At 50.4% G+C, this 15165-nt stretch overlaps 1 protein-coding gene across 1 annotated transcript in view; it reads left to right on the plus strand.

The window, feature by feature from the left end:
- The window catches only part of CLUAP1 (clusterin associated protein 1), a 66883-nt gene extending 53401 nt beyond the window's left edge, over nucleotides 1-13482 (plus strand). The window contains 7 exon segments of the mRNA XM_075319387.1: nucleotides 1314-1447; nucleotides 1524-1665; nucleotides 7979-8051; nucleotides 8634-8747; nucleotides 8886-8935; nucleotides 12696-12752; nucleotides 12875-13482. Of these exon segments, the coding sequence (XP_075175502.1) occupies nucleotides 1314-1447; nucleotides 1524-1665; nucleotides 7979-8051; nucleotides 8634-8747; nucleotides 8886-8935; nucleotides 12696-12752; nucleotides 12875-13054 (750 nt within the window). The 3' untranslated portion in view covers nucleotides 13055-13482.
- The last annotated feature ends 1683 nt before the right edge of the window (nucleotides 13483-15165 follow it).

A 15165-nucleotide genomic window follows, 5' to 3' on the forward strand; every position in this document is an offset into this window, starting at 1 on the left:
GGGGCCTGAAACCTGCTGGATTTTGAGGATTAAGATTAATGGGTCCGTAAATTGGATGGGACGTAAATCAATAGTCTCCCGACGTTTGTTTCCGCTGTGAAAGGATGGAGAAGTCTCCATGGACACGCGCCTCTCTCCATACACTTCTATGGAAGTTTAGAAAATTTTCACCACTCCATTATACCATGTTCACACAAGAAGACGTTGAAAATTGAGATCAATGGGTCCGTAAACTGGATATGCCATGAATCAATAGTCTCCCGACGCTTGTTTTTGCTGTGAAATGACAACAAAGTCTCCATGGACATGTGCCCCTCTCCATACACTTTTATGGAAGTTTAGAAAGTTTTCACAACTCCATTAGGCCATGTTCATACAATAAGACGTTGAGGATTGAGATCAATGGGTCCGTAAACTGGATATGCCATGACTCAATAGTCACCCGACGCTTGTTTCCGCTGTGAAATGACAGCAAAGTCTCCATTGACATGTGCCCCTCTCCATACACTTCTATGGAAGCTTCACTAGTTTTTTAAACGCCATTAGGCCATGTTCACACACAGCGTGTTTTTACACATTTGATATATGCACATTTCCATGCACCATGGCTGCTGCGCTAGTCATGGGTGGGGTAGGGGGCCTCTATTTTGGAGATAGGTGGTGTTTCCAGAGGACGGACACTTGTGGCATATCCTGTGGATATGCAATCAGTGTTGTAATATCTTCAACTTCCTGAAACAGTCTTGTAGAAAACCTCCAGAGAAGACAGGTTTGTCTCTATCTGATTGGATTCACTGAGCAGTATGAGAGGTAGAGCTACCACAAAGGGGAGGAGCTATAGAGAGGAGAGGCTCCTGCTGCAGCCAGTGAATTAGGAAGGGCAATGGCTTGTCTCCTGGGACACACAGAGAAGATTTTGTTATGTTTCTCAGTTTGAACTGCAATATGAAAGGAAATAAGACCAAAAATAAAGAGAAGGTTAAATCAGGAGTTACTGTTTCTTCATCAGTAGTTGCCCCCCCCCCCCCCCCCCCCCGATCAGATATTAATGTCATATCCAGTAAGGATCATTGTGTTGTAGAATGTGTCTGACTAGTTCGATGTCTTCCAGGAACAGCGCCACTCTTGGCCATGGATTGTATTGCATCCCGACAACACTAGAGTGCATACTGCAATACCAGACACGTCCTACGGAAAAGGGTGGCACCATTTGTGGAAAAGAGCAGCAATGGGGTTGAAATCTCGTCCATGTTTCTGCTCCATATTATGGGGTGCAGCGACCCCCTTAATCCGAGTCATTCCCTCTATTTCAGGATCAGTGTCAGAAGATGAGAGATTTTCAGAGCAATGGCTCCTCGGACGAGATGAACTTGGAGTCCAAGATTGAAAAGCGTAGAAAGGAGCTGGAGAGGAACCGGGCGAGACTTCAGACCCTGCAGAGTGTCAGGTTAGCGCCCTTTCCTACATCATTGGTGGCTGCGGTCCCATTTAGGGTTAATACTGGGGATCTTCTGTCTTTACAGACCCGCCTTTATGGATGAGTATGAGAAGCTGGAAGAAGAGCTACAGAAGCAGTATGAGATCTACATGAGCAAGTACCGGAACCTCTGCTTCCTGGAGCAGCAGCTGGAGGACCACCATCGGGTGGAGCAGGAACGCTTCGAGGTGAGGACCCCAGTTTGTGGCAAGTTGCATCCCCCTGTGGATCCAGTGCAGGCCACTCCGGAGGGTTACAGTGTATCCTCCATTTTGACTGTGACTGGCTGCAGCGGTCATAAGTCATCAGATGTTTCCCTGATCAAATCCTCCAACCAATCAGAGCAGCCACAGCTTCCAGAGCTGGTCTTGCTGGATCCATGAGGGGAATCCCTTTACTATTTTAAATCTATCTGTGCCTAAAAATGTTTTCTTATTTCACTTCTGAACAATCCCTTTAAGAAGAGCGTTTCACAAGTTCAGCTCTTTTTAGTATTAACTAAGGAGATTTTAACAAAAGAAATGTACAGCCATGCTGAGATTTTCATAGTCAATACACCAGCCCCATCAGGTCTAAGAGATCTATATAAGAATGTAGCAGCTCCTGTGGCAAAATCTGCGAGATCTGCTTTTACTGGTTATTCTATTCAGTTAGGAGCTAGCCTGGGAGCAGAGAGGACGTGGTTGTTGCTGTTGTTTCTGCTGTTGCGGTTTGTTGTTCGTTTTTGTACCGGATGGTGTGTGTGGTGGGGACTTGTCATCAGGGCAGGATTCAGGGCCAGGTTGGGGGCCCGGACCTCCCTACCTTCCAGGGTATCTCCGAGTGTGAGGGTGAGCTCAGAGACCCCATTATTAGGGTCTGCTTAGGTTACCCTATCTTCCCTGATCATCCAGTACACACCCATGTTACAGATAGAAGTCGGCAGTGATTGGAAGCGGGGCTCGTGTGACGTTTTTGAACCCTGGACCGCGAATACTGACAGTGCTGGAACGGACGCAGAACGGGAGACGAGTACAGGGTCTTTTATTTTAACTGGGGGAATCCAGTGGAAGGGGTTGTTCTAGTAGTGGAAAACCCTTTTAAATGATAAATTCTCTCTGCAGCCACCAGTAGAGGGAGCACACTGTATACAGTATCAGTACTATGGCTCCCTCTAGTGGTGGCTGCGGGTGCACACAATTTTATATCTGCATTCTGCAGGGGATTCTTATGAGTGCATGTTCATTTCAAGCCCTGAATGAATACAGACCCCCAAATGGCCCATCATAGTCCCAATTCCCGTCCTTTTTATTATTCCTGGCACCATCCCTCAGTATTGCAGATCCTGCACATGTCACCCTCTCCTCCCGCCAGCCATCTCCCGGCGTGTCATTGACTGCGTGCCTGCGATATGTTATTCCGCTGAGTACATTTCCCCGTCCCAGGAGCTCATCTCCCCGTCTCCGGGAGCGCACGCTCTCAGCATGCGGCTGTCAATCACGCCCTGATCTATCCAGTCACCCGCTTCATTGAGGCGATGAATAAATGCAGCAATTATAAAGTCATTTGTGGATAAAGCGCACCCCCTCCCCCTCCCTGTATATACCGCCAAGTCTTTATATACAAGTGCAGCATCTGAGGCTACACATTCCCTTGTTCCTTTTTTCTGCCTGTCTAGTAAATTGACTTGTGCCTCTAATTTCCATCGGATAGGAACAATTAATTTGATAGCGGAGCCCCAGCGCCGGTCCTGCCTCCATGTGATGGACAGATATATCCCTCCATTACATACTACTGTCGATTCCATGTTGCCTGTGACTAGGACAACTCCTCTTGGCAGCAGTAAACCACCCAGTTATGTATTTTCTGCTCCCGTAGAGATTACATTTTGATCGCTCCAGTCCCTGCACCTATGTCCTCTTGTGGCATAGTGACATTACAAAGGGTGGTCCGGCATTCACAGCCCCCCATTATTCCCCAGAGAAGAAAACAGCTGCATAGAGTGACTTTACCTTCGGCAGAATTGTATGTGAATACAATGATGCTTTTTACCTAAAACAGCGCCACATCTATCCAGGGGTTGTGTCTGGTACTGCAGGTGAGTACTACACACCAGGTGTGGCGCTGCTTTTTGAAGAAAGAGACCCACACACACACAGAAAGAGACACGCACACAGAAAGACACGCACAGAGAAAGAGACACACAGAGAAAGACACAGAAAGACACACACACACAGAAAGAGAAATATACACACAGAAAGAGACACACAGAACGAGAGAGACACACACAAAAAGAGACCCACACACAGACAGAGACCCACACACAGAAAGAGACATATACACACAGACACAGAAAGAGACACACAGAGAGACACACACACACACAGAAAGAGACACACACAGAGACACACAGAAAGAGATACACACAGAGACACAGAAAAACACAAAAAGAGACTCACAGAAAGACACTCGCACAGAAAGACACTCACACAGAAACACACACACACACAGAAAGAGACATATATACACACAGAAAGACACAGAAACAGACACACGGAAAGAGACACTCACCAAAAGAGACACTCACACAGAAAAAGACACACACAAACACACACACACACACACACTGAAAGACACAGAAAAAGACACTTTTATGGGTCACTTTTTTTTTTTTTACTTTTATGTGCAAAATAATTTTTTGTTAAGGCATTTTATTTTTTGTATAGTTAAGAATAGTTAGTCACTATCCCAGGCACTATCCACAGTCTGACTACTTTAACTACAAAGAACCCTTTCCTATTTAGCTGGTTGAATCGCTTTTTCTTCCAATTGCAGTGAGTGCCCCCTGGTTTCCATATTCCAGATGTGGCCTTACAAGTGATTTATAGAGGGGTAACAATACGTTGGGATCACGGGATCTAATCTCTCTTTTTATACATCCTAGAATCTTATTTGCTTTTGCAGCTGCTGCCTGACATTGAGAGCTGCTGCTCAGCTTATTTGTAATGAGAATCCCCAAGTCTTTCTGTTCTGTAGTCCCGAGTTTACTTCCATTTAATGTATACGCAGTTATAGGATTACTCCGTCCTAGGTGCATTACTTTACATTTATCAACATTAAATCTCATTTGCCAAGTATCTGCCCATTCTGACATCTTATCCAGATCTTTTTGTAATATTGTACTATCCAGGTCAGTTTTTAATATCCTACATAGTTTGGTGTCATCAGCAAAGACTGACACTGTACTATCAATCCCATCCACAAGGTCATTAATAAAGTGAATATTCGGTCCCAGTACTGCGGTCCCCACTGCTTCCAGTACACATCCCTGCGGTCCCCACTGCTCGCAACACAGATCCCTGTGGTCCCCACTGCTCGCGGCACAGATCCCTGTGGTCCCCACTGCTCGCAACACAGATCCCTGCGGTCCCCACTGCTCCCAGTATAAATCCCTGCGGTCCCCACTGCTACCAGTACAGATGCCTTGTGGTCCCCACTGCTCCCGGCACAGATCCCTGCGGTCCCCACTACTTCCAGTACACATCCCTGCGGTCCCCACTGCTCGCAACACAGATCCCTGTGGTCCCCACTGCTCGCAACACAGATCCCTGTGGTCCCCACTGCTCGCGGCACAGATCCCTGCGGTCCCCACTGCTCCCGGCACAGATTCCTGCGGTCCCCACTGCTCCCAGTACAGATTCCTGCGGTCCCCCACTGCTCCCAGTACAGATCACTGCGGTCCCCCACTGCTCCCGGTACAGATCCCTGCGGTCCCCACTGCTCCCGGCACAGATCCCTGCGGTCTCCACTGTTCCCGGCACAGTTCCCTGCGGTCCCCACTGCTCCCAGTACAGTTCCCTGCGGTCCCCCACTGCTCCCGGCACAGATTCCTGCGGTCCCCACTGCTCCCGGTACAGATTCCTGCGGTCTCCACTGCTCCCAGTACAGATTCCTGCGGTCTCCACTGCTCCCAGTACAGATCCCTGCGGTCCCCACTGCTCCCGGCACAGATCCCTGCGGTCCCCACTGCTCCCAGTACAGATCCCTGCGGTCCCCACTGCTCCCAGTACAGATCCCTGCGGTCCCCACTGCTCCCAGTACAGATTCCTGCGGTCCCCACTGCTCCCAGTACAGATCCCTGCGGTCTCCACTGCTCCCGGCACAGATCCCTGCGGTCTCCACTGCTCCCGGCACAGATCCTTGCGGTCTCCACTGCTCCCGGCACAGATCCCTGCGGTCTCCACTGCTCCCGGCACAGATCCCTGCGGTCTCCACTGCTCCCGGCACAGATCCCTGCGGTCTCCACTGCTCCCGGCACAGATCCCTGCGGTCTCCACTGTTCCCGGCACAGATCCCTGCGGTCTCCACTGCTCCCGGCACAGATCCCTGCGGTCTCCACTGCTCCCGGCACAGATCCCTGCGGTCTCCACTGCTCCCGGCACAGATCCCTGCGGTCTCCACTGCTCCCGGCACAGATCCCTGCGGTCTCCACTGCTCCCGGCACAGATCCCTGCGGTCCCCACTGCTCGCGGCACAGATCCCTGCGGTCCCCACTGCTCGCGGCACAGATCCCTGCGGTCCCCCATTGCTGACTATAGCCCAATTAGAGAATGTGCCATTTATAGTGGCTCTCAGTTTCCTAGCTTTAGTATAAGGTTGTGTGGAACAGCATCAGACACTTGCTTTAGAAAAGTTTGTCTGCAGACACCACTAGGGGGAGCAGTAAGGACCCCGCATAGAGCAGTAAGGACCCCGCATAGAGCAGTAAGGACCCCGCATAGAGCAGTAAGGACCCCGTATAGAGCAGTAAGGACCCCGTATAGAGCAGTAAGGACCTCGCATAGAGCAGTAAGGACCCCGCACAGAGCAGTAAGGACCTCGCATAGAGCAGTAAGGACCCCGCATAGAGCAGTAAGGACCCCGCATAGAGCAGTAAGGACCCCGCATAGAGCCGTAAGGACCCCGCATAGAGCAGTAAGGACCCCGCATAGAGCAGTAAGGACCCCGTATAGAGCAGTAAGGCCCCCGCATAGAGCAGTAAGGACCCCGCACAGAGCAATAAGGACCCCGCACAAAGCAGTAAGGACCCCGCACAGAGCTGTAAGGGACCCCGCACAGAGCAGTAATCACACAGAGCAGTAAGGACCCCGCATAGAGCAGTAAGGACCCTGTACAAAGCAATAAGGACCTCGCATAGAGCAGTAAGGACCCTGCACAGAGCAGTAAGGACCCTGTACAAAGCAATAAGGACCTCGCATAGAGCAGTAAGGACCCTGCACAGAGCAGTAAGGACCCTGTACAAAGCAATAAGGACCCCGCATAGAGCAGTAAGGACCCCGAATAGAGCAGTAAGGACCCTGTACAAAGCAATAAGGACCCCGCATAGAGCAGTAGGGACCCCGCATAGAGTAATAAGAAACCTGTACAAAGCAGTAGGGACCCCGCACAGATCGGTAGGGACCCCCTGAGCAGATGGGCTGTCCTACTGAACACATCACTTTGGGTCTTGCACTGATGTCTCTATTGATCCTTTCTTCCCTCCTTTACGTTTCTTCTTTCCGCTCCTGTCTTCCTTGCTGAAGTGCTGGCGATTAGTGGAGCACACATCCCGCCATCCTCTTCACATGAGCGAGGATCAATATGAGAGCGGGTATCTATTCATCTGCAGCTGAATATAGGATGAGTGGAGGCTGCAGCGCTGATGACCGCTCTCTTATCTGCCAGCGCCTCGGGGAGAATAAACAAGCCGCAATAAAGGGAAGCTCTGCATGTAAGGCTCACTTTACTGCAGTGCTGCGATGTCTTAAAGGAATATTACAGGTGAAAGTGAGATACTGGGCCATGTCTAATGCAGAGCCCTGCGGGGGCGGAGCATACACAGGAAGGTCAAATCTGGCTCCACCCCCTTAGGCGATGCAGTGGATGTAATAAAACAAGGGGTGTCAGTTTTGTGCGGAGTGCTCCTTTAAGAACTAATATTACCAAAAAATGAAAGAATATGCTACAGCGGTCACTGATTGGCTGCAGCGGTCTAATGCGGAGGAGCGCAGACTGGTGGGGGACACGACCAGTATTGTGTATTGTGCTCCTATATAGGGTTTACAGCCGGCAGCGCTTGGTGTCGTCGGTCCCCGCTCACACCCGGGACGTCCTGCGGCTGCTGCGCTTTCTGTCCGGGGCAGGTGATAAGTGCTGGGAATCTTCTCCCGATGAATTAACCTGTCGCATCCTATCCCCTCCCGGCCTGCAGAGCAGTGCTCCCCCCCCGTCCCCCGCACATCGGAGACCCCCCTGCATCAGTAGTGTCACCGGCCCACGGGGCCGCAGTGTCCGCCCAGAACCCGCTACAGTGACATCACATGGGATTCACGAGAAATGCACAGAGCCTGCCGGGAGCCGCCATTGTGCCGCTGAGATCCTGAATAGGCCAAAACTAAAAGATGTGCACCAGGCAGGAAAGCCGGGGTCTGCGGACCCCCAGAATACGGGAGACTGAGAATAACTGATGTGATGTGTCCACAGGAGGCGGAAAACACCCTTAGGATGATGCAGAGCAAACTGCGAGAGGAGGAGACCAGACTGCAGAAGACCGCAGGTACGGGGACCCCGACAGCCACGTATGGCGGTGTACCTCCACTACCTGTCACATACTACCCCTGACAGCCACATATGGCGGTATACCTCCGCTACCTGTCACATACTACCCCTGACAGCCACATATGGCGGTATACCTCCACTACTGTCACATACTACCCCCGACAGCCACATATGGCAGTATACCTCCACTACTGTCACATACTACCCCCGACAGCCACATATGGCGGTATACCTCCGCTACCTGTCACATACTACCCCCGACAGCCACATATGGCGGTATACCTCCGCTACCTGTCACATACTACCCCCGACAGCCACATATGGCGGGATACCTCCACTACCTGTCACATACTACCCCCGACAGCCACATATGGCGGGATACCTCCACTACCTGTCACATACTACCCCCGACAGCCACATATGGCGGGATACCTCTGCTACCTGTCACATACTACCTCTGCTACCTGTCATTCACGCAGTGTCAGGTTACATAACATGTACCGCATACTTCCATTTGCACCTTTTCGCACATGATCCCGAGATGTCGTCCATGTTTCCCGTGGTTTCATCTGCTCTGTAGATAGTAATGAAGACTCAGACAGCGAAATCCAGGAGGACGACGGCTCTGACGAGATGGAGGACGAGGAGAGAAGACTCGGCAAGTTCCAGATGGGGCGCAGCCTGCCCATGCAAGGTACGGCCCCCCCAGTATGAAGGGAACCGGCCCAACAACCGATACCTCAGAACCATTAACCCTTTCTTTTTAGTGCTTGCAATAATTGGCAGAGGTGGTGCCACACAACGCGAATAAGGAATATATGTGTTGTTACAGGGAGGGGCGGTCGCATTCTGGGGACCATGCACGGAGGCGACAGCGACGAGGTAAGCGACCACCGCAGAGGGTGACAACTGTACGGAAATCAACACTGTGGCCCCAATAGCTTTACATCAGGTGGATATGGCATATGTAATCTGTACTGCAGCCTAGTGGCTGAGCAAGGGAACTGCAATCTTCTATAAAATTATATATATATGTATATATATATATTCATAAAATATATATTATATATATTATAATATGTATATGTGTGTCTGTAGATATATAAATAATATATACAGGAAATAAAATATAATATTACATATATATATATATATATATATTAATGTTTTTTCTAAATATATAGATAGATACTATATATATATATATATATATATATATATATATATATATATATATATATATATATATATATATATATATATATATATATATATATATATATATATATATATATAATATACACACACACACACACACCCCCGGAGGTTTGGATTTTGGATGCACCATCCCTCTTCTGCTGCTTATTTCTACCCATTTCCCATTCCAATATATTCATAAAATAATAAAATATGTATTATATATATTGTAATATGTATATGTGTGTCTGTAGATATATAAATAATATATACAGGAAATAAAATATAATATTACATATATATATAGATTAATGTTTTTTCTAAATATATAGATAGATACTTTATATATATATCTATATATATAATTACATTATTCTGTCTGTCTGTCTGTCTGTCTGTCTGTCTATCTGTCTGTCATGCTCCAAAATTGTGTCCTTACGGTGACACAAAGCTGATTGGCCGCTGGGCTCGCCATGGCCCCGCCCCCCCACACGGATTGGCCAGCCGCTCGCCCAGGCTCCGCCCCCCCCACAGATTGGCCTCTCGCCCCGGCACCCTGCAGGCATTGGCAATTCGGCCACGCCCCGCCCCCCTCACGCAATGCACGCTAGCTCTGGCCCCGCCCCCTCCCTCCCCCCGCGCATTCCCCGAACTGACACGGCTGTCACGGAGGTGAGTACTGTACTCCCCCCATCCCCCCCCCCCCCCCCCGCGCATTCCCCGAACTGACACGGCTGTCACGGAGGTGAGTACTGTACTCCCCCCCCGGCCCCCGCTCGCACGGGAGTGGTGTGGATACGTTGGTAACCATGCTCGCATGGTTACAAGCGCATCAAGGTCCTGCTGCGGCGGAAGATCCACACGCACACACATAACAGCACACACACAAACATACACACACATCAGATCACACTCACTCTCACACACACCTCACATCGCATCCACACACTCACAGCATCCGGCGATATCGCTTGCTTCTCGGCCTCGATACTGTGCTGTTGTGACCTTCCAGGACCTGACGGAGGATCACATGGCCAGAGGCATGTGGTATCTCCGGATGTTGTGAGTGTGAGCGCGTATGTGCGATATCGTCAGTGTTTGTGTGTGTGGATGCGATCGGGTGTGTGTGAGTGGATGCGATCGGGTGTGTGTGAGTGGATGCGATCGGGTGTGTGTGAGTGGATGCGATCGGGTGTGTGAGTGTCGGCAGAGGAGCACGGCGTGCTGGAGGAGGCTGGGAGCAGAGAGGCTGATCATGGGGAAGGCTGGGAGGGGGAGGCTGATGCTGGGGGAGACTGGGAGGGGAAGGCTGATGCTGAAGGAGGCTGGGAGGGGGAGGCTGGGAGGAAGGAGGCTGGGAGGAGAGAGGCTGATCCTGGGGAAGGCTGGGAAGGGGAGGCTGATGCTGAGGGAGGCTGGAAGGAGAGAGGCTGATGCTGGGGGAGGCTGAAAGGAGAGAGGCTGAGGCTGGGGAAGGCTGGGAGGACGGAGGCTGGGAGGAGAGAGGCTGATCCTGGGGAAGGCTGGGAGAGGGAGGCTGATGCTGAGGGAGGCTGGGAGGGGAAAGCTGATGCTGGGGAAGGCTGGGAGGACGGAGGCTGGGAGGAGAGAGGCTGATCCTGGGGAAGGCTGGGAGAGGGAGGCTGATGCTGGGGGAGGCTGGAAGGAGAGAGGCTGATGCTGGGGGAGGCTGGAAGAAGAGAGGCTGATGCTGGGGGAGGCTGATGCTGGGGGAGGCTGGGAGGAGAGAGGCTGATGCTGGGGAAGGCTGGGAGGAGAGAGGCTGATGCTGGGGACAGAGAGGAGAGGCTGATGCTGGGAGGAGAGAGGCTGATGCTGGGATTAGAGAGGCTGATGCTGGGAGGAGAGAGGCTGATGCTGGGGGAGGCTGGGAGGGGGAGGCTGATGCTGGGGGAGGCTGGGACGAGGGAGGCTGATGCTGGTGGAGGCTGATGCTTGGGGAGGCTGATGCTGGGGGAGGCTGGAAGGAGAGAGGCTGATGCTGGTGGAGGCTGATGCTTGGGGAGGCTGATGCTGGGGGAGACTGGGTGGGGAAGGCTGATGCTGAGGGAGGCTGGGAGGGGGAGGCTGGGAGGAAGGAGGCTGGGAGGAGAGAGGCTGATCCTGGGGAAGGCTGGGAACGGGAGGCTGATGCTGAGGGAGGCTGGAAGGAGAGAGGCTGATGCTGGGGGAGGCTGGAAGGAGAGAGGCTGATGCTGGTGGAGGCTGATGCTTGGGGAGGCTGATGCTGGGGGAGACTGGGAGCGGAAGGCTGATGCTGAGGGAGGCTGGGAGGGGGAGGCTGGGAGGAAGGAGGCTGGGAGGAGAGAGGCTGATCCTGGGGAAGGCTGGGAAGGGGAGGCTGATGCTGAGGGAGGCTGGAAGGAGAGAGGCTGATGCTGGGGGAGGCTGGAAGGAGAGAGGCTGAGGCTGGGAGGAGAGAGGCTGATGCTGGGGAAGGCTGATGCTGAGGGAGGCTGGGAGGGGAAAGCTGATGCTGGGGAAGGCTGGGAAGACGGAGGCTGGGAGGAGAGAGGCTGATCCTGGGGAAGGCTGATGCTGGGGGAGGCTGGGAGAGGGAGGCTGATGCTGGGGGAGGGTGGGAGGAGGGAGGCTGGGAGGAGAGAGGCTGATGCTGGGGAAGGCTGGGAGGAGAGAGGCTGATGCTGGGGACAGAGAGGAGAGGCTGATGCTGGGAGGAGAGAGGCTGATGCTAGGATGAGAGAGGCTGATGCTGGGAGGAGAGAGGCTGATGCTGGGAGGAGAGAGGCTGATGCTGGGGGCAGAGAAGCTGATGCTGGGGGCAGAGAGGCTGATGCTGGTGCAGCATGGGGGATGGAGCACGATGGGGGGTGCGCAGCATCGGGGATGGAGCATGATGGGGGGGTGCGCAGCATCGGGGATGGAGCACGATGGGGAGTTCGCAGCATGGGGGATGGAGCACGTTTGGGAGTGCGCAGCATGGCGGGTGGAGCACGTTTGGGAGTGCGCAGCATGGGAGATGGAGCACGATGGGGGGTGCGCAGCATAGGGGATTGAGCACGATGGGGAGTGCGCTGCATGGGGGATGGAGCACGATGGGGAGTGCGGGGTATGGCGGATGGAGCACGTTTGGGAGTGCGCAGCATGGCGGATGGAGCACGTTTGGGAGTGATGGAGAACGTTTGGGAGTGCGCAGCATGGGAGATGGAGCACAATGGGGGGTGCGCAGCATGGGGGATGGAGCACGTTTGGGAGTGCGCACCTCCCCCCAACACACACACACACACACACACACACACACACACACACACGTTTGGATTTTGGATGCGCCATCCCCCGGCTTCTTATTTCTACCCACTTCCCATTCCAATTCTTCATGTCCGTCCATTCTTTCCTCTCGCTCCGTCTCCTCCTCATATCATCTCATGTCTTCTTTTTATTTCCTTGCTGTCATCACGTGGAGGCGGCAGCCAGTTCTGCCATTCTAGTTAATACCGAGGCTCTGAGCAGCCACGAGCAGGTTGGTACGAGCCCCTCACCCGCAGGACGTGGCAGATTGTGGCCATGGTGTCAGATGAGGCTCAGACCATTGCCATATGGAGGGACCTCGTACTAATATTTCCCCACCGTTCCTTTACACAGGATGGAATAGAAGACAGTGAAATGGACGTGGAGGATGAAGACGATGAGGACGAAGACGATGATGACGACGACAATGAGGAAGAAATCGTAAGGGCGAGGGGACCCAAGAGAGAACTGAGTAAACCCAGTAGAAGATTGCGCCGAAATGAATCATTTGTTGAGAGTGACAACGACTTCTAATAATGATATTCACCTGTTATCCCTGTTTACATACTGCAAATTTTTTTTTTTTAAACCCTCCTGGAAGTCTTTTGTCTAAACTAGGTGATACCATTACCTCTCATTAATGGGGGGTGTTACCCTTTTCCTCTGTCCAACCAGTTTTGAAAGACTGCACTTGATAGAGTCAAATAGTGAGGCCCAGTACATATATTTCCAGGAGGAATAGCAGAGGGATCAGCAGAGGTCATCTATGGGAAAAGGTATTTTTATCACATAGAAGCTACAAGTACTTCCTAAAGCAGTGATGAAAAAACATTTACTTTCCAACCACCGTCCTCATTCCCATCCCCCGCCTCTTGTATTTATTCTTCCCTTTTCACTTCACATTTTTACATGTTTTGTTACAAAATAAAAATCTACGTATGAAAAAGAAAAAAATAATATAATTATTCTCAGTATCTTCAGTACAAGAGAAAAGCAGAAAAAGGAGAAGATGGTAAATGGGAACTAAATATAAAAAAAAAAGTTTCTGTAGTGTTGATTGTTGGTGGATGGGTCCTGATAGACCCAGCTAATAGCACAAATGAAGGAAGGCATCAATAAAAAAGACTATGGGGGTTTCTGAGGACCCCGGACCCACACTGATCAAAACTACAAACAGGAACGGAAACATAAGGGGCCCAAAAGATCCAGCAAAAAGTAATGTTTTAGCCACCTAGGTGTTGTCAAGGGAGGAATTTGGTTGAAGACTGCTAATGGAGTCCTCATTTGGGATATCCAGAGACGGTGCCGTATTAGCTGTATATCAGTGCCAATATATATCAATGTATATAAGACAAAGAACACAGACATGCTCTCTTTTCAGCCAGCGTCACCAACTGACCCATGTATTCTATTGTTCCAGCATTAAACACATCACTTCAGCCTGAAAGATATTTACAAAAACTTTTCCATTTGCTCACATATACTGATAAAGAATAATTAGGGGGGAGTGCGTATGGGCAGCATTGGGAGAATGCATGAGATCATACATCATCCCAAATAATACACTTTGAAGGCAGTAAGCGACGATGAGTTTCTGTAGAAATGATACATGGGAGTATGGGATCACCCGCCTCATCCCACAAATACTACATTCCTTCTCCTGTGAATTTTACTGATAAGGCAGCCCAATTAACTTAATGAATATCTCCTTTGTTCATTTATACTTTGGCTAACTTTTTCAATATACAGCTTAGAATTATATTATGGGTCTACGCGATGGCTACATAGACAGACAGAGAATTTTGCATCTACATCTACATTTTGATTATTTATATACACAGATATTCTTATTACGTTTAAACAAACATACTACAGCTCAGGCGACCTCCACAGGGTAAGTTGCACCCCCCCTGCCCCGCACTCCTGTTGCTAATGTATGTGACTGCAGGGGGACATCTGAGCTTTTCCACCATCATGGGTATATACTTCCTTCTACACTGAACAGAAATATAAATACAACACTTTTTTGTTTTGCTCCTATTTTTCATGAGCTGAACTCAAAGATCTAAGACTTTTTCTATGTACAGAAATAGAAGCCTTTATCAATCCAATATTATTCACACCATATACTGACCGATTTTCTGACACCCCCCCCCCCTCCCGGACTCCCTTAATACTATAAAACTGCACATTTTAGATTGCCATTTTATTGTGGCCAGCCTAAGGCGCACCTGTACAATAATAAGGCACACTTGTGCAATAATATACACTTTTTCAATAACGATGTGCAATAATATGGTACACCTGTGCAGTAATAAAGCACATCTGTGCAATAATAAGGCACATCCGTGCAATAAGACACATCTGAATAATAATAAGTCACACCTGTGCAATAATAAGATACACCTGTGCAGTAATAAGGCGCATCTGTGCAATAAGGTAAATCTGTGCAGTAATAAGGTACACCTGTGCAATAATAAGGTACAGCTCTGCAGTAATAAGGCACATCTGTGCACTAAGGTAAATCTGTGCACATCTGTGCAATAAGGTACACCTGTGGAGCAATAAGGCACATCCGTGTAATAAGACACACCTGTGCAATAAATAGGTACATCTGTGCAATAATATGGTACACCTCTGCAGTA

Source organism: Anomaloglossus baeobatrachus, chromosome 7 (assembly GCF_048569485.1).
Source record: "Anomaloglossus baeobatrachus isolate aAnoBae1 chromosome 7, aAnoBae1.hap1, whole genome shotgun sequence".
Taxonomy (NCBI): domain Eukaryota; kingdom Metazoa; phylum Chordata; class Amphibia; order Anura; family Aromobatidae; genus Anomaloglossus; species Anomaloglossus baeobatrachus.